The sequence below is a fragment of the Pantherophis guttatus genome, chromosome 3 (genome assembly GCF_059756535.1).
Source record: "Pantherophis guttatus breed Tessera chromosome 3, ASM5975653v1, whole genome shotgun sequence".
NCBI lineage: Eukaryota > Metazoa > Chordata > Lepidosauria > Squamata > Colubridae > Pantherophis > Pantherophis guttatus.
The window spans coordinates 62,865,261-62,892,645 of NC_142065.1; the positions used below are offsets into that span (position 1 = coordinate 62,865,261).

The 27,385-nt window shown below is 35.3% G+C and overlaps 1 protein-coding gene across 10 annotated transcripts in view; it reads left to right on the plus strand.

Annotated features, from left to right (window-relative positions):
- OSBPL9 (oxysterol binding protein like 9) overlaps positions 1–27,385 on the plus strand; it is a 93,718-nt gene that overhangs the window by 45,012 nt on the left and 21,321 nt on the right. For 5 of the 10 annotated variants that reach the window (XM_087891057.1, XM_087891058.1, XM_034415074.3 and 2 more), the window contains exons 3-8: positions 2,308–2,386; positions 10,339–10,415; positions 15,549–15,644; positions 17,029–17,076; positions 20,860–20,889; positions 23,920–23,970. In XM_087891057.1, the coding sequence (XP_087747183.1) occupies positions 2,308–2,386; positions 10,339–10,415; positions 15,549–15,644; positions 17,029–17,076; positions 20,860–20,889; positions 23,920–23,970 (381 nt within the window). Of the gene's footprint in view, positions 1–2,307; positions 2,387–10,338; positions 10,416–13,369; positions 13,816–15,548; positions 15,645–16,130; positions 16,272–17,028; positions 17,077–20,859; positions 20,890–23,919; positions 23,971–27,385 lie in introns of those variants that run through there. The other 5 variants (XM_087891060.1, XM_087891062.1, XM_087891063.1 and 2 more) reach the window with 4 other exon arrangements.

Genomic DNA, 27,385 nt, shown 5'->3' on the forward strand with positions numbered 1-27,385 from the left:
TTAGCTAAACAGAATCCAGTTTAACCAGTTCTTGACAGGTCACTTTGTCAATGTTTTGTTTTTATTTTTTGAACTGAGTGCCTGAAACATACAGTATAATTTTCAGAGGGACTTTACCCTAAGTAGAATGTGACAGTTATCTCCTTTGATCTCCACTTTATGATCCTTTTAATGTAACCTAAAGTGTTTGCCTTTTTACTGGCTTGGGTATCATTGGCTTGGATTCAATCTATGATCTAGTAAACACCTAGAATCTTTTCACATACTACTGCCAAGCCAACTCTCCTTCATCCTGTACAGGTAGACCTCAACTTATGGTCACAATCGAGCCAAAATTTCTGTTGCTAAGTGAGACATTTGTTAAGTGAATTGTATCCCACTTTATGATCTTTCTTGCCACAGTTGTTAAGTGAATCATTGCACTTGTTAAATTAATAACACGGTTGTTAAGTGAATCTGGCTTCTCTATTGACTTTGCTTATCAGAAGGGTGTAAAAGGTGATCACATGACCCCGGGACACTGCAACTGTCATAAATATGAGTTGCCAAGTGTTTGAATTTTAATCACATGACCATGGAGATGCTGTAATGGTCGTGTCATAAGTCACTTTGTTCAGTGCTATTGTCACTTTGAATGGTCACTAAACAAACTGTTGTAAATCGAGGACTACCTGTACTTGTGCTATTAATTTTTTCCTATCTAGATCACTGCTATTAAATTTCATTCTGTTCATTTTGATCCACTGGTTATGCCTCTGTAAGCCATTTCTCATGGATTTTTTTATCATCTGCATATTTTATCATCATTTCAGTCCATGTAACAAAGTGCATAACCAAAAAATAGGGTGTTATTTATTGTAGTTTCTGGACTACTATTCTCTAGCCCCGTGACTGCTAACCTATGGCATGTGTGCCACAGGTGGCACATGGAGCCGTATCTGTGGGCATGGGAGGGTTGTCCTAACTCACCTGATTTTCAGGCCTTCCAGTTCCACCGAAAGTCAGGAAATGGACTGTTTCCAGTCTCCGGGGGGAGGGGGAGGAGGCAGTTTATGCCCTCTCCAGGCTCCTAGAAAGCCTCTGGAGCCTGGGGAGGGCGAAAAATGGGCCTACCGGGCCCACCATGCCATCGCGTGCCAAAAGCAGGGAAAGCGCGGGGGAGTTGTGTGCACATGCGTGGGGGGCAGGGCGCATTGAAATATGGATGGGCGCGTGCGTGCGCGACCCCTCCATGCTCCCCCTGCTTTTGGCATGCAATGGCAAAAACTGCTTTAGCATGATGTGAAAAATACCTCATAACCGGAATACAGCAAGTACAATATTTGGTCAACATGCAGTCCATTCGGCATTTAGGTAGCCTACCATAGACCGTCCCCACCCTACATCTCCCAACATTATTTTTCTTGCTGTGTCCACTACATTTTGTTTTCACCTGCTTTAGTAATGCTTTAGTCTCCCTCTGTTTGCCTCTATTCTCCTCTTCCCTTCTTTCTTGACTTCATATGCTCCCTCTTATGTATCTCCCTACATATCCATCCTTCTCTTTAGTTCACCTTAATCTTTCCACGCTGTTCATTCTTTTCCATGACCTTCCTTCATTGTTTTTCCCCAACACCTCTCTGATCTTAATCTTTCTGTCCGGTCTACGGGTGCTGCAGTCCCCTTGCTTGCCTGAACCTTCCAGCCTAATTGTGTTGCCATTTAGAAAATAAAACAGCATTTTCTAACTCAAATTTCTAAAACAGAATTATAATTCAAAGTTATGTGGAATCCAAATAACTATGCAATTGAAGATTCAAACTAATTGCAATAGTAGGCTGAAAACAATAGAACAAGACATATTTTAAGCATACCATTTAAATGATAGTATTGTATAAAATTATAAAGGATCCTATTTCTTTCTTTTTAAAGGATCCTATTTCTCATATATGTATATTATATATACTCACCACATGACTTTATAAGAATACTCAAACCCATGTTTGGATTTGAGGATGCCTAAATTACTTTAGCCTAAGCTTAATGCTGGAAAAGTAATTTATTTTTTTATTTTTTGATTTCTTACCAAAACATCCCTATCCTTTAGGTTTTGAAATAAAATGCTGCGGTGTCATATTTGAAAAGCTACAATATATAATCTGCATAAAATACAATTAGTCTAACAAACATTGTTTAATTTTTAGAAATTGAATTAGTAAGCCTTAGAAAATTTGCCTGAATTTTGCATTCTAGTCTTGTAGAAAGAGACTGCATGCTGCTGTGATGTCACTGCTTTGCTTATCAGGATTTTTGCTCTTTGTTTCACAGGGAGCTGTGATTGGTATAGATGATGAAGACGACAGCACCTTCACAATAACTGTTGATCAGAAAACCTTCCATTTCCAGGGTGAGCTGAAAGAAAAGCTCTTTATTACATTAATTCCAATCACAGAAAACGTTCGGATGTTTAATTAATAGAATAATTTAAAAAACTGTAGAAATTGAAGTGCTTGAAAATGTACAGAGAACATTCTGGAGTCAGGAGCGCTATGGGTTAGGCAGGGATTTATATCTGCAGTGTATACATATGTGCTGGAAAAGACCGTAGCATTGGCAGCATGTGCAGATTAAAAATTTAAAGGCTGTATCAGTGAAGGGGGAGAGAATAATGGGTTTTTGTTGATGGGTATTCTTGCCAAAAAAAAAAAAAGAAAGAAAGAAAGAGAGAAAGCACCACCGGTCTTTAATATCCAGAATTGCTGTTGTGCTTTCTGCACGGAGAGAGTCACAAAGACCATGTAAGGTTGCAGCTTTTGTTGATATAGAATCTAAATGGGAGATGAAAGGGAACGGTTGATTTAAAGGTGGACTTCTGATTCAGGATTTACATGCTGTCATTTATTTCATCCATATTTCATTGCTGTTGTCAACCAATCACCATTCTGCTGCCATTTACCTTTTTATTCATATTTACTAACTCCAATGCCATCTGTTACTGCTATGTTTCGTCATTGCATGCTATGGTTGACAAGTAGAAAGGGTAAGGTACTGTGTTTTTTATTTGTACTTTATATAATGCAAAATATATGTTTTTAACTATATTGGTTAAAGATATAAATTTTAAATAATGTTATCATTTCCAAGCTTGCTGTTTTACTTTAAATCATAATTGTTTTCTCTGATTGCTAAATTTTTGTTTTTCATTCTCGGTAACCTGTAAATTATTTCCTTATGAGTAAGCATTTATTTTTTAAAAAAAATAAATTGATTTATTCTGCATTAAAAATCTGTGGAATTTATAATAGAGTATCTTTGTTTTATCTTTGGATAGAAAATTCTAATATTTATCAACATTCATGAAATACCTATAAAGATAAATTCTATGTTCCATATTGTGTACATATGTAATTTGTATTCTCAATGACTTGGCTATCCTATAGATTTTGGAGGGAAGGGGATTACATTAAACATTGCACAATAGAAAAATTTTGCATTACAAGTTTGCAGTATTACTGTATAATGTATATTTATCTCACAGTCTTAGAATTTCTGCATAAAATTACAAAATACAGCAGAATACAAGTTTGTAACCTCATTTTGGGGAGCATAAAAATGGTTAATGCTAATAATCTATACCCTTGGGAAGGTATTAGCTCTGTTGCATAGCTTGATGAATGTCGTTTTCTACTGCAGCTGTTAAAGGAACTGCAGTTCTACAGTTTTTGTTACCTGCAGAAAGGAAATTATCTTGAGAGATAAGGCCATCATAAACAAAATAAAGTAATTTTATCTTTGAAATATTCACTAATATTAATTATATCTGGATTATTTAATTATTTGAAATTTAACATTACTGTGATTTTACTGTTACATTGATATATAGCATGGGATGATGATGCATTTTTAAAACAAGGACTAAATAGGAGTTTCCTCTTATGTGCACTGATTACTTATGTATTAGCAGTGACACAGATGCTATTATCAGTGGCCTATTATCAATTTAAGAATAATAAAATACAATTGTACTTTTAAAAAGTTCTAGCTATGTTTTAACACACAAACACATGTGGTACATTTGTATTATGAAATGCAAAGTTTTTCCTTACATTTGGTTCACTTTATCATATTCTAGAGAAATGAAATTAAGCGAAGTTTAGAGAAATGAAATCTGCACATTCTAAGAGCTGATCATCTTGTTAATTTTAGAATTTATCTAATTATATCTTAAGAAACATATTGATACACATACTGTATACAAATCAATATGAGCTGATCATCTTTACCTACAGATCAATATGAAGAAATGTTGAATGCAGAAATGTTGAATGGCTAACTGGGTATGGGCAATGGGATACGTCTCTGTGGATGAAGAGATAGGGCTTCATCCCAGAGAAAATGCTGGGTAGGCCATTGCAGGAAATGGGGAACTTATACTTGTACACTAGTGCAGGTTTCCTCTTCTATCCCAGTAAATGGTTGTCAGATTATTCAGTAATTAAACTCAGGCCAGTGCTAGTAAATGCCAGGTTTGTACATAATTAAAACTGTATCCGTCAATGCTTCAATGGTGATGAGTATGTAGATTCTAGTAATATAATTTGGTTAGGCACTAATGAGGAAGTTTTGCTCTTGCAAGTTTCAGGTTCTTCATGAACTATTATACCAAGGGCGGGGAGGATATGTGGCCACAACAATTTAAGAAATCTAGGGAATGATCAGTACTGCCCTGGTGCTAGCTAGATGCAAGTCACATTATTTAAGATTGAGGCTGAGGCTCTATACAGGGAACAGGTACCAGGTACAGTATTCTTTATTAAAGGAATGGGTTTGTGGTTTGTGGTTCCTTTTTGACTACAGCATCTGGTGGAGGAAGCTATGGCCAAGCAGACCTTTGGTTGGTTTTGGTTGGTGCACAAATTATAGCCCTGCTTGGAGCAAGAGGCATTGGCAACAGTGACCTTCATCACACACTTAAATCAATACAGCATACTACATGAAGCTGCTAGATTGTTGGTGGGTAGAACATTTTATTTTTTGATTCCTGCATTTAGTTCCAATTTAAAATAAAGAGTATAACCTATAAAGCTTTATAAAGTATAGTGCCAGGTTACAACAAGGACTGCCTATTAGACTGTCAAGAGGGACCCTGTTGAGGATAGTACCAACCATATGAAGAGAGGTTTGAACTAGAAGACAAGATGCTTTAGTTGTTATAGTTTAGTTGTGAAACATGTTGACTCTGCAAACTCTTCTGGCCACTTTTCTTCTGGTTTTTAGAAAACTTTTGAAAACCTTCTTTTAAGTGGACCTTTCATGAAATACAACATTTTTTTTTTGTTTTCATTGATGCCATTATATGGTAGGATTGCTGTTGAGATCCTTCTAATTCAGCCAAAGTTAGGGGATTGGAGCAGTATAAAAATTACATAAATTTCACACTTCAAGTGTTATACAAAGTTCTTTCCACGTTAGATAAAGCAATCAAATCTACAGAATAAAAAAATTCTGGGATAGCTATGAATTATTCGTAAATAGACATTTTTTAAAACATTTGTTCCATTTGATTAGAAAGTGAGACAGAAATGTTTACTGAAATCATACGACAAATTACACATTTTGAAATATTTTAATTTAATATATAATGTATAAACACTAGGCAGAATTCAACCTCCAGTACTCCGTGTTTTTTTTAATTCTTTGGGAATCAGAGAAAGGGCTACTTCCATTCATATTCTAATAAATCAATCCTGAGAGTAAACTAGGAATACTAGATGCTGCACAGTCAGTGTAAAAAAATGCAAGCCATATAAATGAATTGTTTTCAACATTTTATTTAAGAGAAAATACTTAAGGAATAAAATATAAAAGGAGAATGTAGATATTTTAAAAATGTACTATCCAATTTGGATAGGGAAAAAGCCCTTCCCTCTTTATACACTAATACAAGAGATGATAAAATAACTAAAAGTAGGAAAGGTTCTAAATAAAGATTATTTTCTTTTAAACACTATAAAGCATTTGAAAAAGTAGTCCCAATAATAAACAGATTACAATGCTTATAAAATTTATGAGGACAGTATCTACTTAATTTTGAAATCAAGAAAAGATGCCCTTAGGTGCAACAATTATAGCCCTATTTCATTAAATATGACTGTACACTTGAGGCACCTTTGGCTGCTGATTTACTTAGCACAGGTGGGTTTTGTTCTCAAGAGAGAACAGTTCCTTTATACATTCTGGTAAACACTGCAAAAGCATAGGAGTGCCTTCCCTGTGCATGATCCTTTATCTGAGCCTAAAGAGTCTTTGATAAAACTGCACTGAGTATATGTGCACCAGGTTTATATGTGCACCAGGTTCTGGAGAATGTGGGAAAGAGATAGTTCAAGTTCGTTCTCAGTGATGAAAATTTACTGTGAGTAAATTATTTTCTCTCAGCGCAACCTATCTCAGAGGGCTGCTGTTATGGTGATAAAAGGGAGCATCCCAGGTAAGCTACCTTCAATTATTGGAAGTGAGCCAGGCTCTTAAATAAATAAATGGCCCTGCCCACTCATTCTATAAATTGCTTCAAAGTTTTGCATTGAGACTGAGACAGAAGAAATAACCAATTGATTCCACTGTCAGCCATGGTAATCAAGAACTCAAAGTGGCTAATAAGAGTAATGAACAGAGGATCTGTTGGACTTTGTCTTAAAAGAGATAATAAAAAAAATTGCAAACCTTGACCTATGAGTGCATATAAAATGTGTTAGTCAGAAAACACCGGCCTTGTGTCTTCCCTTCCCTTGTGCTTTCTCTTTTCATCCCTTTCCATTATCTTTTGTCTCTTGTGTATTTGTGCTGTTTGTTCTTGTACGTGTACCTGTAATATATATTGTAAAATCAGTGCTAGTTGCTGATAACAAGTGCAGTTACTGTTGATGGTGCAGACGAAATAATTGTAGCTGGATATGGATTGGTAATCTTTTTCCCGTATTCAAAATAAAATGTTTAAACCAATGATTTTAAAGTGACTTTAGTTGCTCAGTTATAAATTCCTATCATTCTATTTAATGGGAGCCTATAACTAAGGGTTTTCAATTTGTTTGTACTTGAAGATGAGTGACTTAGTATTCACTTCTAGAGTATAGGTTGCACTATTGGTGTTTTACCATACTAGTCAGCTGAATGATGTAATCATTTTTTGTTTTGTTCAGATCTTTTAGTCATTATTCATGTCTGTATATTACCAAATATGTTACAATAGTATTACATAGTGTTTATATTCATATCTATTTGAGTGCTGCTGGGAAAGTGTTATGAAATTTACTAATATATGTAGTTTGCCATGGAGATTGCTTGGTTTCTAGAAACAAATACTATTGCTGCAGTATCTACACCAGATTTTTTCTGTATATGAGGCATGTTTCAATGTTTATCTTAAATTATATAGTAACTAAAATCTAATATGACACCAAACTGTTCCTGTCTTTTAATCCAGTTCTAGTGATAACTCTTGATAACAGTGGCATAAATACATATGTTGATAACTGTCAGCGAGTTTTGTCTGGTAATATTTGAAAGTGTTAAAATGGTTTCATGTAGGGTTTAGTTATTATGAAAAAATGCAAAGGGAAAATGAGGGGCTTCTTTGTTTAATTTTATATAAATTATCATTAAACCTTAAGATAAAATAGTTATGTTTCTAAGAGTATAAATTGATTTAAATAATATATACATTCAGAATGTTTTATTTTTAAACTGGTAAGCAATAGGTAAAGCATGTGATAAACTAATTATGTTCAGTAAAAACAAATATGAGGCTATACAGTTATGAACCGTACTGTTTATTAAAATTTGGAAATCCAAACAATAAAATTGATTAAAATACCCTCTGGAAAGAATCATCAATGTTACAATCAGGAATTATGATACTATTATAAGTAAATACAGTTGTCTTCCACTTTCATTATTAAATTGATGAATTTAATAAGACTTTTTAAAATCAAGATGGATTGTGTAAACTCCACTGGATATAATAATATATAGGGACAAAGTTTTGGTCATGATTTTAAAAATACAGACATAAAGGGATCTAAGCCTGAATAATTCATACTTTCTCCAGAGTTTGTATGCATTGAGGCTTCTGAGTAAATTTTTTAGATTGCATCATTAGAAAGATCAAATATTTTATATAAGTCTTGTTGCTGATAATATGAAGAATGAAGATGAAGACCATTTAGAAACTGCAGATAGTCCAGAATGTAGGTGCAGTTTTGGGTACCCCACAGTTCACCCAAGTAACACCATTGCTGCATGAGCAACTCTGGCTTCCAGGTTGTTTTTTGGATACAATTGAAGATGCTAGTTACTTCGTTTAAAGCTCTTAACATAGGGCTGGGTTACTTGTGGGACTGCCTATCCCTGAGGGTATCTGTCCATCCTACTAGGTTAGATGGGAGGGATGTTAAATGTTATCTGATAGAGCCTCAGAGGTGTGCCTTCTCAGTAGCTGCCCCAGCCTTTTAGAACAGGTCCCATCTGAAGTCCAACAGATCCATAACCTTTTAGCCTTCCAGAGGATTGTGAAGATCTGACTCTTTCCCCAAGTGGAAGTGGGGACTAGGATGAGGACTGAGCTGTGAAGACGATTGATTTGGCGTCTGAAGGAGGATACTTTTGTTTTTAACTATGTTATTTATGGATTGTTGTGAGCCGTTTGGATCCATATATGAGCCAGGTGCCCATGTAAGTCCTGTAAATAAATAAATATCGGAACAGGTATTTCTGTACATCTCTTGAATAAGTGCAATGTAAATCTAACATTTGAAATTTGTTTATAGCAGATCTTTTCTATTTAGTTAATGTTATTGAAATCTGATACAATGGTTTAACTTTCCATATAGAGACTTCATAACAGTCTCTTTTGTCTGCCTTATAAAATGTAATATTTTATTAACACAATCCATACTCTCAATTTGAGAAATAATGGATACATTCAACAAAATACTAATCCAGTATAAGAACATCAACATCTGAAAAACATTGTTCTGCTTCCTTCCTTGGAGTTAGCATAAACAACAGATGAGGGAATATGGGAGGGGTGTTACAAGGAGGCAAGTGTGTTATTGGCAGCACTTCAGTGAAACTGGACTACTGTAGAGGAGTATGGACATAGCCTTGAAGGAAATGTGCAGCAACTATTACAAAAATTATTAATTTAGCCCTGAAAGGAATAACAAAGCAACTTAGGATAGGCTTACCTTGATTCTCTTAGTATAAGAGGGAGGGAAAGAAAGGCTTTTAAGATTCTGTTATTATATAATAGAATTTTTGATGATTAGAAAATATAAGCTATAAAAAGAAGGGAATTACGATATAATTTTAAAAGTGGTTTGATTAGAATTATATGTATAACTGCCAAAAGGAAGATCAGAAGCCATACATACAGTATATAATTTTTTTTCTCTCTCCTTTTTCTTTTTTTTCTTTTTCACATTAATTTTACTGTATTTTTCTTTGAATGGTTTTTATTATATATGTAAAAACTTTTGATTAAAGACTATTTTTTTTAAAAAAAGTAGAATTACATAATTCTTGTGGCTGTTTCTTAATGTAGCCTATTTCAAATGATTAACAGTTATAATCAATCATAACATGCTAAATTCTTATGTGTGGGGGTAGCCATGATACAGGAACCTAAAGATAAGCACAAGTTTGTTAGTGTTGCCTTAATAAAGTAGAATTGGCTTATCTTGTCATGTTTCTTGTATGGCCTACCTGGTAAGGTTGACAATATCTTTCAGCTAGGGTAGCTGAGTTGGAATGTAAGCCAAGTACTATATAGCAAACCTTACATTTTTGTTTATTTTGCTGTTATCTTGATTTTAGGAATTAATATTTGTAGAGGACTATTGTAATTATATTACCTATTTGGTTAATTAAAGTGTAAAGAAACTTTGCTCTATGATTTAGAAGGTTACTGTTAATAAGGTTTGTTATATTGTTCCTGGCATTTTAAAAACAAACCTATTAAATCAGAAGCACATTTTATTTTGTGTCTCTTTTATGTTATTGTTTCTGGGCCCACAATATTTCTGAAATTCAAAGATTCATGTTCAAACAGAATGAGGCTGGTTCCTACCAATTAGCCTTATTGTAAGATATGTAACATCTGTTCTCAGGATTAGAAAACATTCAATAAAGAAAGAAATAATTCATGATAGACTGACATGTTAGCCTTCTTGCTTTATTTATTAATCAAATATTATTTATTCATAAAATTTGTATAGTAGCCCATCCCATAAACAGCTACTCTGGGTGGTGTTTATTTACTGTTAAATTAAGGCCACAAGTACATTTTTAATATTCTTTCAGCTCGAGATGCTGATGAAAGAGAGAAATGGATTCATGCTTTAGAGGAAACCATCCTTCGTCATACTCTTCAGCTTCAGGTAAGCTCATTTGCACTCTGCTTTAAAATTATAACATTGTTAAGAGTATTTGCTCAGAAAAAATTCATAAAAATTGATGAATACATTCCATCTTACAATACAGCTTTCTGTTGCAAATACAGTATATACAGTATTAATTATAAAATCAAAGTATTTAAAATGTTTCAAACAGCAAGCATTTCAGCTGAATTAATAGGTTTTGAAATAGCACGGTATTGCCAATATACAGATAGAAGAAACTGTTCTATTAAGATCTGAAAAATTAGGAACATTGATTGAACGTATTTTCAAATACGTCTTATTTAGTATCTTTTCAGCAACAGGCTTGTGGTTATAATTTGTATTTTTGTTGAACTGTTTTATATATTCATCCATAGCTGCATGTCAGGTTTGGAGACGTGATGCAAATTCTCTACACCAGTGGTTCTCAACCTTCTTAATGCCACGACCCATTAATACAGTTCATGTTGTGGTGACCCCCAACCAGGGGTGGGTTCTATTTTTTTTTACTATTGGTTCTGTGGGCGTGGCTTATTATGTGGGCGTGGCTTGGAGGTCATGTGACTGGGTGGGCATGGCTAGCTGGTCATGTGACCGGGTGGCCATGGCTATGTGTATAGGGACTACTCAGAGGGCTGAAAAAAGTCATTTCTGACAGATCCTCGCACTTTTGACTGGTCCTCACACTTATGACCATCCTCACATTTATGCCCGTGCAGCATTCTTAATAACCATGTCACTCATTTCACAACTGCTTCTCTTCACCATGGTGATAAGATAGGGCAAAAAACGTAAAATGTGAGGACAGTTGTAAATTCGAGGACTGGTCAAAAGTGCGAGGACCAGTCAAAAATAACTTTTTCAGCCCTCTGAGTTGTCCATATGCACAAAAGGATACAGCAATAGAGAGGGATGAAGGAAGGGAAGGGAAATTAGAGTAGGAGTGAGGGTAAGAGAGGGAGGAAGAGAGGAGGAGAAGGAGAAAGGAAGAGGAAGTAGGAAGGAGAAGAAGAGGGGGGGGAAGAGAAAGTAAGAAGGAAAGAAAAGAGAGAGGTGGTAGGTTTGAGGAGAAAGATTGCTGTACAATAAAAAAGATGAAAGGGAAGAAAACCAACCCCAAACAAATATAAAGATATTAAGATAAAGAATGAATTGTTAAACTTTAAAGAATAAAAGAGAACAAATATGAATAAATAACAATAATTAGAAACACACATACAAACATACAATGTATTTTCTTTGAACAGAGTATTTGGCCGGTTCACAAATTTAACCAGTGTTTAGTCATTTCAATTAAATTTACAATTTCTATGTTTTCTTTTTGCCATATTTATTCCTCATCTATTTTTTTAAAAAACCAATATTACCCTTTATCCTCATCTCTAATCTTAATCAAATTCAATTTTTCCCTTCTATTCTATATTATACCCCTTTCCATTGTCATCTATTTTTATATCCATCCTCACATTGGTTAATTATGTAATTATGTAATACAGTTGTTTAATACAAATTCAACATTTTAATATAAATCAATTAGTTATATAACTATCTTTTTTGTATATCAATCAATATGAACATGAATATTCCAATTATTTCCATGCAATCCAATTTCTTACAAATCAATTAATTATATTTACCAATAATAATAAACCAAATAATTTCCCCCATATATTCCTCCAAACCACAACTTAACCATTTCTGCTTTCAACACAATATACAATTAATAGTATCTCAATTATTACAATTCGCGACCCAACAGAGGCAGAGGGTGAGGGTGAGTGAAGGCGTGTGGGGGGGGCGAGAGAGGGCGTTGGCGACCCCTGTGAAATGGCCATTCGACCCCCAAAGGGGTCGCGACCCCCAGGTTGAGAACCGCTGCTCTACACCAAAATAGAGAACAGCTATATAAATCCATTGACTAAATAATAGTAATACTGTATTGTATGTAATTTAACTGGGTTTTTTAGGTTTAAAAAAAATTCAAAACAAAACTAAAAAGCCAAATATTTCTTCTTTGTTGTTTGGATACTTGCAAATAGAACTAAATGGAACTTAAATTCCAAACAAGATGTTAAGGAAAAAGTAAGTGTGTCTGTTTTTGGTAAAAAGAAGACTATCATGATAACTACACTATGTCTTACACAACTAGGTTTCTTCCTCATATAAATATCTGCAGGCAAAGCTTTTTGCCAAAATTCAGCCTTAGATGTTAAATTGTGTTTATATCAGTCCAGCAAAAAACAAAAAAGCAAAAATAAAATCAAGCACTGAAATACATTAAAACACAACTAAGATTAAGAAGCTTCTTCTACACTTTATAATTTGAAACAATATATTTTAACTCTGAAATACTCTTTCATATTACAAAGTGGGGAGTTCTTTTTAAGATGTTAGTTTTAAATCGTAACATTTTCACTTTGGGTAGTGTGACTGAGTAAAAGAAGTGTTCCACTGTGGAGTATTTAAATGGCATTTACAATAATTTTGAAACAAATCTTTGTAAAAGCAATCCTAGATTTAGATGGACAATTGCAGCCTGTTATGCAGTTTTACTTGAAAGTCTAGCCAATTTAAGACTATTCTATTTTTTCCTATCTTTTGCCAACCTTATTGTCTTTCAGTCGCAGAGATTCTATTAATTAATTCTCACCACTGTAAGTCCTCAGAGCAATTTTATTGGCTCTAAGATTGCAGCTAGGAGTCTAAGAATGGGAAAAAACTCCGGGGCAGAATAAGGCAGTATCTGTTGATTCCTGTCAAATATATATCAGGCAGTTACAACATTGTAAAAAGGTTTAAATCTGCTTCGTAGTAAGGGATTTTGTGTCGCTAAACTGAAACTTGCAGAGAAGGGTGGGGAAATCGAACTCGGCGGACGATCACTGCGACCCAAAAATGAAAAAGCGACTTAACGCTGTAGCCAATTGCAAGCGTGTTGACGTATTGGAATAGCTAAAATGGGGGCGGGGGAGATCTGAATGGATTTGTGGCATCGTCAGCGCTGCGCGAGAAGTTCTAGGCAGATAAATGGGTTATGAATGGCAGAGCCAGCAGTGCGTTTTGCGCGGTAATTTTTCTTAATTGTTCCTTGCCAACGGAGTCCTCTACGCACAGCGATCGCAGTCGCTCCAAAGGAAAGCAAAGGAATGCTTCGATGCGTCTTGACTGTTTGTGTCTCCCCTCCGATTCCTCCGCGGGAAGGAGGACGGGTCAGGCTAAAGGACACCTGACCTGACCCATAGCCAATCGGGTCCCACTTGGCTTTAAGACTGTAACTGTGCGAACGGCGGGGTTTGCGACGCGGCAACTACCGGGAGAGGCGGGGAGGGGAAAGGAGAGGAGGGAGATCTTGTAAGACCCTTGTCGAGAGGCGTGACCGGCCGTGAAAAGAATGACTAGTGTGAGTAGGAAACAGATATTGGGTAGCAACGTGATGGACAGTAAAGGAATGGAAACCCTCTATTTGCTGGCCTTCTCGAGGAGCCCCCCCCCACCCCACTGAAGTTCGCAGTTTGCCCTGATCTCCAGCGTATTGACTTAGTAGCACAGTTTTGCGAATGCCCCACTTTGCGTTTTGCGTCAGAGTTGATGCGATCTTGTAAAAATAGGCGAGTGGGCAACCAACCCGGCGGATCATTTCCATGCAGTTCCGCGTTTCAACTAGTTCCGCTCAGTGTCGCTAAAATCGGATGTTGGAAATGAGGGCATCGTATCTTGGAGGTTCAGAGTCAGTTTGGCTTTCAGACTGCACTCTGGATGACTGATTGATTGCTCCCGTTGCTGCTTCTGCTATTTAAATGGGTCTTTTGCTGGGTTTTAACATTTGATCCGTGAGACTGAAAGAGAATTAATGATGTCAGGAGAATTTGACTTCCTTATCTATATAGTTGACAGCAATATATTGATTGCTTTCAAATTGCAAATCAACCTGTAAAGTAGGCTTTCCTTAATGAACACATGGTAAAACCAGCCTACTAAGGATGAATTCAGCTATCTGGATTCTTTACATAGCCAAATCTATACAGAATGTGGAATTGCAAGAGTTTTTCTGTAAGCAGTGAAGGTGTCTGAAATGTCAAATTGTGATCTCAAACAGTAGAAGCCACAATTGTGCAAGAATGTAATGATAGTGTATTTCTGGGGGAATTTGAAGCATGCTTACAGGGGGGAGGGGAACAGTAAAGCATCCATAGTGAAATGTAATTTCATAAAGACTGCAGGTATTTACTACATAGAAGTACCTTTATTTTTATACAGAAATTTGGGTACTGTTCACATCAAAGGATTCCTTTTCATAGGAGGAAAAACCTTTTAATTACGTATGGATAGTGCCCAACCTTTAACAATTCCATTCACTCTTAATATTTAACTGGTCCAGCTGGTTGGTGATCTTAATTGAAGATTTGGTCAGCTTACAAAGTTAACTGGGTGACCTTGAAAAGCCCTAGGGAGCAGGCAACTTCTGAAAAACCTTGCTAAAAAAACCTACAAGGTTTAATCTAAGCAATCGCCAGGAGCCAACACGGATTTGAAGGCACATACAAAAAAAAAACCAATATGAAAATTATGGTGGTAAACTTTTTAAACATAAATTTTAGAATTATCTGAGAACTAGGTGAGTTGAAAGGACTAGGTGAGTCCTTGTTAGTAACAAAAGAGGCCTGCAGAAGATATCCAGTTGCAGACTTATCAACGCTTGCCAGACTGTACAGGATTATAAAAATAAAGTTCTAAAATCATAGAATTATTTAAAATCTCTAAACTTATAGTTTATTACTAATAATTTGTTCCCTTTTTAAAAGCCTTGGTCATAATTTTACATAATATGAGGATTTTTGAATCCTATTAATTTTTAGATGACAAAAGCAGTAAAACAATAAACTATTACTTGCTGTTGAAACTTCTTTCCTAGACAGCCAAAAATGTCTAACTTTACATCAGTTTTGAGAAGGATTTTTAAAACAGAGTAGGTTCTAAATGAGATAATACCTTCTAATATTCATTTTTTAAAAATTATGAATTCCAAAGAACTTTATAGCTAGTATTGTGTTGGAAAATTAAAGAATTTGCTTTCCTGCATGTTGGTAAACAAAAACAAATTATTATGCTTAATTTTGATTTTTTTATTTATAGGGTGTGGAGCCTGGATTTGTTCCAAGTGTCCAAGATTTTGATAAAAAACTTACAGAAGCTGATGCTTACTTACAAATTTTGATTGACCAATTGAAGGTATGTTAGCTCTGTAATTGACTATAGATATACGGTAAGTAATTTTCTAGCAATTATATACTTTATTTTGTTCCTAAAATTCAGGAGTGCAATTCTCTTGCAGATAATGCCAGAAATGGGAACACTAAACATTTTTAGTTTGAATTTTGAATGTATTTTCTTGAAAAGCAAATAACCTCTGTTTCAAAATACAAAGATAGTATGTTGACAGTTCCTCCTTCAAGAGATTAGATCTAAGGAGCTTAGGTGCAAATTAGAATCTGCAGACTTTCACAATATAGTCAAGTTCTAAGAACAGCAATATAAGCTTTGCTTAAGTAAGGATGTGCAAAGCTTAATTTTATAATGCTTAATCAAAACTGAAAATCAAACAAAAATCTAAAATAATTCTCTACTTAAAGGCTTCAATTTCAGTGAATCTGGATGTTTAAGTGCAAGTAAAAAACTCTGATGTTGGATAATTTATGTAAACAATTTTGTCTATATGCCTTTTTTGCATTGCATTGTGTGCATCACAGTTAATTTGTGATGCTATAGATTTTTTAAAAGACTGTTTATCCTGCCTAATACTCCTTCCTCCTCCTATTTTCCCCACAACAACAATAACATCGACAACAACTCTGTGAGGTGAGTTGGGCTGAGAGTGATTGGTCATAAGTCATCCAGCCAGCTTTCATGCCTACGATAGGATTAGAACTCATGGTCTCCTGGTTTCTAGCTGGATGCCTTAACCCCTCAACCAAAATAGCTCTTTATGTCAAGTCTACGTAGTATTGACTTAGTTTGTTATCAAGTGGCTCAAATATTTGATCTTGGAAATGAAGAAAATATTTGATAATAAAAATAGAAGCAGTAGTATATTTTATTTCTAAAGCAATGATTTTGAAATGTTTTTAGCTTAACTTGAATATATGATTGTGCATCAATTGTAGGCTGGGGATCCATTAAAAAAATGTCAAGATAATGGTCACAGTCAAAGCCCCACTCCTTTATCATAGATGTGACGTTGAAGGGGCAGAATTGTGGGCCCCATCTTGATGTTTTTAACCATTCTGTGGATCCTCCTGTTTGTAATACTATGCTGATTAGTCACATATGGTTGTACTGTTGTGATCAGAGTATATTCCTATTCCCCACCCCACCTCTTATGATTGCTCTTTACACTTTGCAATGAAAGCAAATGAGTTTATGAACTAATGGGAAGCAACAGTTTGTTTTATATAGAACTATTATTAAAGCCACAAGTAATATGAATATTATTTTTGGTACGACAGATAAAAAATTATACTTACTCTACAGAAACTAATGTACTTTTAAAAGTGATTTGCTATCTTGTTGGAATTATTAAAGTTTTTCTCATGTTTTTAACAATTTTCTTTTTTAGCTTTTTGATGAAAAACTTCAGAACTGCAGAGATGATGATCAGAGAAAAGCAAGTATACTTTTTGTACAGATGACCTTAGAGTATATATTTCTTTCTAAGATACAACTTTACTGGTCTTTTTATGTGTGGTAATGAATACTATATATGTTTGTTTATATCTATATATCTGTATCTATATCTATAATAGGTGCAGAGAAAATAGTGACAGAATAGTAAGAAAGGATATATTTAATTCAAATAAATAATCACTTCTATGGATTTACATCTGATCTTCAAAGCTCACTGTGGCTACAGCATGGTCCTTCCTCTAGTTTTCTACCACAGTTCTTCAGCAAGGTCATTAAAGAAGGTGATATGTATTACTTTCTGTCCACCCCAGAAGGAAGCATGACTATTTGGATAGAGAATTCTCTTTACTTTTCTTACCCAGAACATAGAGATTACAACAGGAGACGACATTTGCTGTTAACTCAAGCACTGAGTTCAGTGGGGTAGGAAGCATCACATGTAGCATGCTAATAGAGAGCTTGCAACAGGAATGGAAGCTGTCTTTTGTTTTTGCTTTTCCCAGCTTAAATTTTGTTTTTTTTCTGTGCTGGAAAACAATCATGTAGAATATTTTTTTTTCCTGCTGCAGGAATGTATGCAGAACCCGGTTGATTCCTCTGAACCTTTCTCTCTGCCTTTTCTTTGCCATCACTGCCTTGGGCTTGTCTGCTTGCTTTTCCATTCTTTTCAGGAGTCTAAAGCTCCAAACTATTTTATGCACATTGCTACCTGCAGATTCTTGTGCATGCACCTGCACAACTAAATTATGAACATAACCAGCAATTCTCTGCTGCCCAAATGTAGTAGGATGTCATACATAAGGGGATATTGACTCTCTGGAACAGGGGTCCCAACTTTCTGGACCTCAGGGAACACCAAATTCATAATTTTAAAACCCGTGGACCACTAATACGGACCCAGCGCGCTGCTTGCCAAAGCGCCTGGACCCCCAGTGATGGGATGGGGTCCTTCAGACACTCTCCCTCCTCTCTGTCTCTCTCTGTCTCTGTCTCTCTCTGTCTCTCTCTCTCTCCTTCTCTCCTTCTCTGTCTCTCTCCCCTCTCTCCCACTTTCTCATTCTCTCATTCTCTCTCTCTCATTCTCTTTCATTCTGTCTCTCTCTGATTCTCTCTCTGATTCTTTTTCTCTCTGTCCCATCTCTCTTCCCCCTCTTTCTCTCTCATCTCTCTCCCCCTTTCTTTCTCTCTTTCTCTCTCTCCTACTCTCTCTCTCTCTCTCTCTTTCATTTTCTCTCTCTCTCTGTCTCCCTCTCTCTCTCCGTCTCTCTCTCTCTCTCTCTCTCTCTCTCTCTCTCTCCCTCTCTCTCTCTCTCTCTCTCTCATCTCATCTCATCTCATCTCATCTCATCTCATCTCATCTCATCTCATCTCATGGGCCAGCCAGTGTCTTGGGGCTGAGAGGAAGTCAAGCATCTCCCTGAGAGACCGAGGTGTGCGGAGCACCAACAAAGGCTGGAAGAAGTGCAGGAACAAAGCACTACTTGAACTTGTACGGCATCAGCATTCTGCCTCGGTATATTTGCACCAGCTAGTGGCGCAAAGCAGCCCTCGTCTCCTGCTGCTTGGGACTCGGAGCAGTAAATGGGGACTGGTCTGGGGAGCAGCCGGATTTTGCTGTCTATTGTAGACGCCAGATCAGCCCCCTGCAAGCTCTTGTCTCTCGAGGAGCCTGGCCAAAGTTTCCCGTGCCGCTTCAGTGAGCGCTTCTTGAGAGACAAGAGCTTGCAGGGGACCATTCCAGCGTCTGCAATGGAGAGCAAAATCTGGCTGCTTCTTGGACCAGTCGCCATTTACCGCTCCAGGTCCCAAGCAGCAGGAGACGAGGGCTGCTTTGCACCACCAGCTGGCGCAAATATACCGAGGCGGAATGCTAATGCCGTGTGAGTGCAAGTAGTGCTTCGCTCCCATAGCTTCCAGCCTTCGCAATCACTGTTTCGGCCCGCTTGCACCGTCCCCTCCCCGCCGCGGCAACAGCACCATTATTTCATTCCGGACGGAGAGGGCTGCGCTCCTTTTTGCGTATTGCACCACCTGCAAAGCTGCGCATTGCACATGCCACCCCAGGGCAGAGATTTCCAGCCCGGCCACGGCCGGTCCCATATTTCAGAGCAGTCACACTCACAGGACTGGCCCATTGGTCATCCCGGAGCAGCTCTTCCACCAGGGTGCACTGGCAAAAATACGAAGATTTCTCCACAGACCACCAAAATTTTCTCGCGGACCACTGGTTGGTGACCACTGCTCTGGAAGACTTGCGTCTATATGGTTGACATTCCTTTTATTGAAGCAAAACAAAACTGAATGAGGGGTAGTTTGCAGTAACCAAATGGAGCCCTGCAGCTACTCAGCCTTATTCAGGATCTTCCTTCAGGCAAAAAAATATTACAGTATTTGCATTGGAGATTTTAGAGTGTTTTCTTTTGGAAAACACAATTTTCTTGCAAGACCACTTTTCTCCCTCAATGAGATGCTGTGAGGATATGTCTCTTATAAAAGGTTAAATGCCATTTTAGAGCTGTTATTATGTGAAATCTGCTAAAATAAGGACCTTTTTGTATTTAGAACAGAGTAATATGCTGATTATAAAATACATTTAAGGCAGTTTTTTTCAATCTGATTCCCTGTAGATACATTTGAGTGCACTTCAGAATTATTATCCTATATGGACAGAGAGCAGTTGGCTGAGAATTATTTGAATTATGGATCAAATCATTGCCAGAGTGCAGACGGGGAAAGACTGTCTTATATAGGTTGAAAAAAACTCTCTTAACTATTAAATAGGTGTTTCTTCTCATTACATAATTTTGCCAGAGAAATGTAACTTTATAATTACTTAAAATCTAACTTTATAATTACTTAAAATCTAATCTGTTGCAGTGACTGTCTGATGTTACAAAAGATGATAGTTGATTTCTTCTCTGTATGGCAATTTAAAAAACTGTCCATCTCAGAAGAAAACTGTCAGATTGTTTTTATCCCATAATTTAACACCATGAATTCTGATTCATAGCATGAATTCTGTTTTTTTTTTCTTTTGAACAAATCCATTGATCCAATACAAATAACAAAATCTCCATCTATTTCTAGTAGAAATATGTTTCGAATTAAATGTTCTTGAGGTATCATTTAAGCATTTTCTGCCCATAAGGAATTTTCAGAATGACTTACTGATATAGTTGTGCCTGTAGAAAAAATAAGTAGAGGCAAAAATGTGGACATCTGTTGAGCCTAAATCTTGATTCAATATTATAACTTGGAAATGCAAAATAATTATTTTAAAATTTTCAAATATGCTAAACAAAACTTTTCAGCAAAATTGCTTATAATTAAAAGATTCTTAATGTGGCTAAAACTACTATTTTAAAGAGTCATTTTGTTTATAGGTGGAATTGGCTGTATAATTAAAAATAACTTTCAAGCATAAGCACAGAATAAGTTTCTAGAGGAAAGCTATTTGTACAAGATTTTCTGAATGTGGTAACAAGTTGTAGTGTTTGCATCCTAGCTGCTTGTTATCAAAGAAAAATAATATTAGGGACATTGTATAGTGATGAAAGATGTCTGCTACTCTTCGTAAAGCAATATTTTGTCTGGAATGTGCTTGAGATCCCAGACACTTGTTAAAACTTGCTTGTCTGAGTTTGAACTGTTTAGTTTCGTAGATAATATTCATGTTTGGTTAGAAATAAACAACAAATAGTATTAATCAATTTAAAGTCTACTATTTCTACCTTTAAATATTTCTTTTGGTATGTGTTTGCAGAAGATTGAAAACCTCAGAGAAACAACCAGTGTAAGTTTTTGTTTTATATCACTATGCACTTGAAATCATATTTCATCTGATTCCTTTAGAATGCATTGTAATGAAGAGGACCAGATTCAAGGAGGATAACCTAAAATATTTTTAAAGTCTTGTTCATATTTCTGTACATATTCATCTTTAATAATGTGCTTACTAGTAGAATATTTTATTTTATTTATTTTTAGACAAGTTTTATTATATTTTTCTTTTACATACATAATTTATGAACAGAATATTGACCGGGTCACATCTTTTTCAACTTATGACATAATTATATCTTGATGTTTATGATCTATTCCAATCTTCTTCTTTTTTTCCAAATACATATTTCATTTTCTGCCATGATATTCTTTTTCTCTACTTTTTTATCTTATCTTAATCTCTTCTTAATACATAATACATAAACAGTATCACCATCCGCCCTTCAAATCCTGATTTCTTAGCATTGCGTCAATTAATTATCTTATTTCTCCATTTATAAAGTATATTTCTTATAATCCCCATCACATTTTTTTGTTATAAACAAAAAACTTCATCTTATTCAATTCTTACATTGAAACCCTTTAACTTGATTAATCTTCCACATCTTATCTCTTCTTAATACATAATAAGCAATATCACTATCCGCCTTTAATTCCTGACTTCAATTATAGCATCAGTTAATTATTTTCTTTCATCATTTACAACATATTATTTCAAAATCCCCATCACACTTTTTTTTGTATCTTAATTTCAATTATTTTCATAATTAAACCTAATTACCACTTCATATTTCATCTGCTGTTCTATTTTACAATACACAATATACATAATCATATTTACTTTTTGCATTCACAATTGCTAATATTAATACAGTTCTCTTAGATCTAGTAATATATACCTTATTTCCCTTCCTCCTTTCCACTATTCTTCCCATTTTAACCATTTTCTCCGGGTCTCTCCAAAATTCCACTTAATGATTTTCTCTTTTCATCCCATTTTCTTATCTTCTTCTTTTTATTTTTATACTTATTGTATCTTTTCTCCTAAATCCTTTCTCTAACTTTTGAGTATCACTCGCATAATTCGCCCGTTGCTGTTACCTAATCTTTTCTCATTTCCTTCTCTTCCCTTAGATTGCTTTTTTTAAAGAAAATATTCCCCCATCCATTCATTTTTGGTCACTGTAATTCCCAGTGTAATCATCTAACCTTTTGCCTTCAATTCTTTTTCCTTTAATATTATTCTCTTGTTTCTCATTTATATTCTCTTTTTCCTATTTTATGTGCTCTAACAAAGTTTCTGACTTTTTATTGTCCTTTATTGATTCATGCACGTTTTTAAGCATCCAAGACTCCATATTATTAATTTTAAAAATTATTAGTATTTCCATTTATATTTAATTAAGATTTTAATCCATATCGTCTCTTTTTTATTTCCTGATAATATCCAGTACAGATGTTTGTCCAATCCACTCCAATTTAAAGCTTTATTATTGTCCACCTCCTTTAGAAGTCGAGACCAAGCAGCTTAAGACAAAACAAATACTCGTTAAGTTTTCCCACAGCTTTTATGGTGATCAAGGTCACTGTTGTAATTTCCTTGAATTCTCAGGCCAGTCATTGTAGTGCTCTCTTTCCACCAGCAGATATCTCTCTCCAATCCACAATTCTCAGAACAACAAAGTATCCAGTTTACAAAAGTATTTTAAACCCACATAGAAGATACTTTCTCTCAAATTGCTTTTATCCTTTTATTGTTTTTAATTTCTTCAAAGTCAATTTTAAATTCAATTGTAAAATTTCCTTTCTTGGGCTTTAATATTTTAACCTCCTCTTTGTTCTTCCTTCATACTTCAAAACTATAAAAATTCTTTCAAATCTTCATTAAAAAGTACTTTCCTTCGGGTTTCCTTTTCTTATATTAGTTTTAGTTTCTCCAAATCCAATTTTAAATCCAAATATAAAGTTTTCTTTTCTTGGCTTTAGTACTTTCACTTCCTTTTTGTTCTTCTTCTTCTATTAAAATTCCCAAGTGCCAATTAGCCGCTTGTTTCCTCACTGGGATCTTTTAGAGGTTTTTTTTTTATTTCATTTTTTACCTGTGAGTTGGCCAATCACTGACCCGGTATCAGTACTCTGTCCAAACACCACTCCTGCACAAAATCTTAATCTGGTTGCCCCAGCTTCAAAGCAGTCATTTTTAATGGCTGCTGCCCTGCCACCAGATTGAAAAGCGGCCTCTGACCTTATGAGGAACTTGCCTGTTCCTCTTGGTTGTCCGAGGCGCCTCTCCTCCTTCACCGTCCCTACAAGACGGTTCTGGTCCAAAGACCTCCCGACAGCAGTTTGTCTGGCTGGATTTTCACCAGGCTCATCAGAGCCCGCTAATTTCCAGCCAGTCTCGCCACGACGCTTCCAGTTTTCACTAGTAGAATATTTTAAATGAAGTGGTATGACTACCCTCCTTGCACAAGTGACTTCTACCATAGTGCTTCTTATGATACATTAATAGAGAAATGTGAAATAAATTATTTATATCAGCAGGAATAATTCTCATATTGTAGTAGATTAATTTTATTCATTTCCTACTATCTTCTAAAGTAGGCAAATTTCATTGTAGATTTAAAATATATACAATATATCTATAAGACAAGGACTATTTTTATTAGGTAGTTATCAGAATAATGTATTTTAAAGTGAAATTACGTATAAATAACCATAACAATAACTATTAATACTTGTTTATCAAAAAGTCTTTTATATACTCGAAATACTTAATGTGATTATTTTGCAAGTGCAAGCAGTACAGAGCTGGTCTATGGGGATTGCATGCCAAGGGAACAAAGCAGGACAGGAATTATTCTTAAGAACTCTGAAGTATATCAGTTGTTCATAATTGTTAAGTTTGTTAAATATAACAATAGCTTTGAAAAATAAATCCAAAAAATAAATGGCAAAGACCTTATTGCAAGTGCTTTGGATTGCTTTAATTGTTTAAAAACTTTTAGAAAAACTTACATATTTATTTTTCCTTTCTTAGAGCATGGTCGAATCAATAAAACACTGTATTGTGTTGCTGCAGATTGCTAAAGTAAGTATTTCTATCAATCTCAAATAGTAGAAAATAGTGTTTTTTGGAGAAAATGTTTATGTGCTGTTTGTTATGTTGTAGTAATGTGCAATTTAAGAACTTGAAAGGGAGGTGTTTATATGCACGCACCACTTAGGATCCATCATCTTGTTTTTTTAATATGAATTATTTAATAAACATAAATTCCTTGGTTTTCTAACCAGTATTTCATGATTTGAGCTCCTGAGAACATTCATGGTATATAATCCTATGACAGAATTGCCACACTTTGATGGTATACTGTTGATGGTGAACATACTTAATATTCTATTATGACAAACTGCTGTTGTTTTGTGGAGCATGAAACTGCATGGAGGAGAAAGAGTATTACAAGACACCTTGTGTATGTTTCCACTCACACAAGTTTGACTTCTGCCTATCTCCTTAAATGTCCAGAGGCAACAAACTCTGGTTATTATTGCACAAAACTCCAAGCTGAAATAGGAAAAAACAAATGTCTTATCATTTTTTCCTGAACTGGGTTACAAATAAATTGTATGAATTTGAAAGAGTGATCTTAAAATTTGATGCTTTTGAGGGCCCATCTTGACTATTGGTTTCTCAGTGTATTGATAATAGATTTGAAATATTTCACCATTTCTTCTTGGAACTTGGAACATAGAACTGATAAAATGGGATTGTGGGGCGGGGGAGGGGGCAAAAATGATTAAAGTCCTCGCTCATTTTGCATGTACTAGTAAAATAAAATTTTAAATATTTTTCTATCCTTAATGAGCCTAATAATTAGTTCTGGCATAGAAGTTACTACAATGTCAAATATGAAAAATCTTTATTTAGTTTTGTGGGGCAACTTAAAAATATCTAACATAAACTGGGGATCATAGTTTTGCTAATGTATGCATTTATGTATACAGTATATGTATTATTTTGGGTCAAAGTCCAAAAGAATAACCATATACAATATAATCAAATAATATGTAATACAACAATTTAAAAAATGATTTGAGAATAAACATTTTGACAAACCTTCAAGTAACAAATAGCTGATACCATGTATTGGAGTTGAGTGCAAGCCTAATGCCTTCTACCCACAGTTGCAAAAGAAGAGAATTTTCATAGAAATGGCTAGATAGCAGTGCTCTTGGGCCAAAATACATTTGAACAATTCTTCTAAGAAAATTGTTTTAGGTACAATTCTGACATCAAAAATTGATATGAGGAAGAAGAGATGCTTGCTCTGGTCTGCTGGTAGGATAAAATATATGCTGATAAGGGAAGGGCATTATTTGCAAAGCTAAAATAAGCATAAATAACATTTTTGAAATAATAAAATACTGCAAAAAAAAAGAATGATAAAGTATTATTGATATTTTAAAATTTGGGAAATATTCTTTATGAGAACAATTAAAATATGATAGAGTAATGGTAGTTATGCTTAGTTCATTATATTGGAAAATAAGGGTAATCAAGAGCATCTTATTAGTTCAAAGTAGAAAAATATTAATTTGTCTATATGTATATTTTGAAGACTTATTTTGTTTCACATGTACAATGCTGATAAAACACATGAAAGGATATTTGTTTTATTGAAATGTGAAGTTTTATGTACTGAAGTAATATAAACAATAACTAAATTATTCTATTTATTTTATTAAGAATGTTTGTAATGAAGTATTCTAGTTATTAACATTATTTTAAAATTAGGTTTATTAATATTTTTTAAAGAATTCTTAGGAAAGAACTTTGAATAAAGCTTGTCATATGCTCCTAAATCATAAACTGTTAATATCCTTCATGACAACCTTTCGGACATCAGGGATCACTAAATTCATAAGTCCACTAATATGATCTGCCTAATGACCGGCTCGGTAGGTGTGGCTAGGTGGTCATGTTACTGGGTGGGCATGGCCAACTCAATGTCACTCACATCTAGGGGCGCCTCACCGGCCTCTACTCACCCCTCTCCTGGCCCGGGGTCCTTAGGGCCCCAACAGGAAGCAGTTGCCGGAGCTAAGCAGTCACTACAAGAAAAAGTTGGCAAAACAGCTGGCTCAGTTCAAATTGATCTGACTGAGAAGGAGGCTCAGCAAAAGCATCACACTCAGGACTACAAGCATAGGCTTTACAAGCAGAGGGAAGACCTGCAGGAGTGCAAGACCAAGTACCAGCACCTGAAGGCTCAGCAGGCTGAGATGGTCAGCCAGTTCCAAGCCATGATGCAGTCCCACTGGAACAAGGCTCTCCAGTTCCTTGCCACCAGCAGCACTTTCTTCCAGCCTTCACCCAAAGCCCCATACCAGGGGGCTGAAGCAGATCCCAAGCTGGAATTTCTGCCCCTCCTCCAACCCTCACAAAAAGACCCCAAAGGGGGAGACTCTGCAGCAACACAAATGTTCATTGCATGTATCCGGCCCAGGGACCATAGTTTGAGGACCTCTGATTTAGTGCAATATAAAAACATGCAAATAATTTTTCTGCGGACCACCAACATTTTCTCGTAGACCACCGGTGGTCCATGGACCACAGTTGGTGGCCGCTGCTTTATGACACAAATACAATAATTGTGATAAAGTTCATTTGTACCAATAATTGCAATTTAGCTCAAAACATGAACTATGTAGGCTGTTAGGTTTTTTTTTCCAATATAGAAAATTTATATTTTAGCCAGACATGGTACTTTTAGTATGGTAACTAAACTTGACAGTTTTTCAGATTCTGAATTGTATTCTTACTTTGTGACTATGACAGTTTATGATGAGAAGGAACCCCTCAAGAAAGGCAATTAATAAAAATTGGGGTTGAAAACGAAAATAATCTGGAAACCATGCTGTTTGAGCCTATGACTTTGTCTTTAATTAAGGCCTTTAAATGGGAGGTCTGTAGCAAATTAGCATTATTTATATGACTGCAACAGTATTCTCTCATCACGTACTGGGATTAAGAAATAAAAGTAAAGATTGCTCCTCAATTTCTGGGATTATGAAATCCTATTGTGCTCTTTTACTCCCATCCAATTTTAGGAGTAATAAGAATTTAACATATGCTTTTACATAAATACCAGAAAAATGACACAGGATGTTCCATATATCAATATATTGCATTTTGAAAAGGAATGAATGTGTTCAGAACCTCTAATATTACAAGTTTTTATTATGTAATAACTTAAAGATTATGTGTGAAACAATTCTATTGGGGCTATGTGCAGTCAAAATGGTATAAACAGACTACTTTCCCTTAAATTCTTAGTGCAGAGAGCTGCAGATGTTATATTCTGTGAAGCTCCATATGCAAATTTTTACATGACGGGGTTTATACTGACCATCAGAACATGGTGTCCCCTGGTAGTCACTGTAAGTGAAAACATCACATTAAAGCTACTAATTATATTTATCAGTTATGAGCAGTTTCCAACATT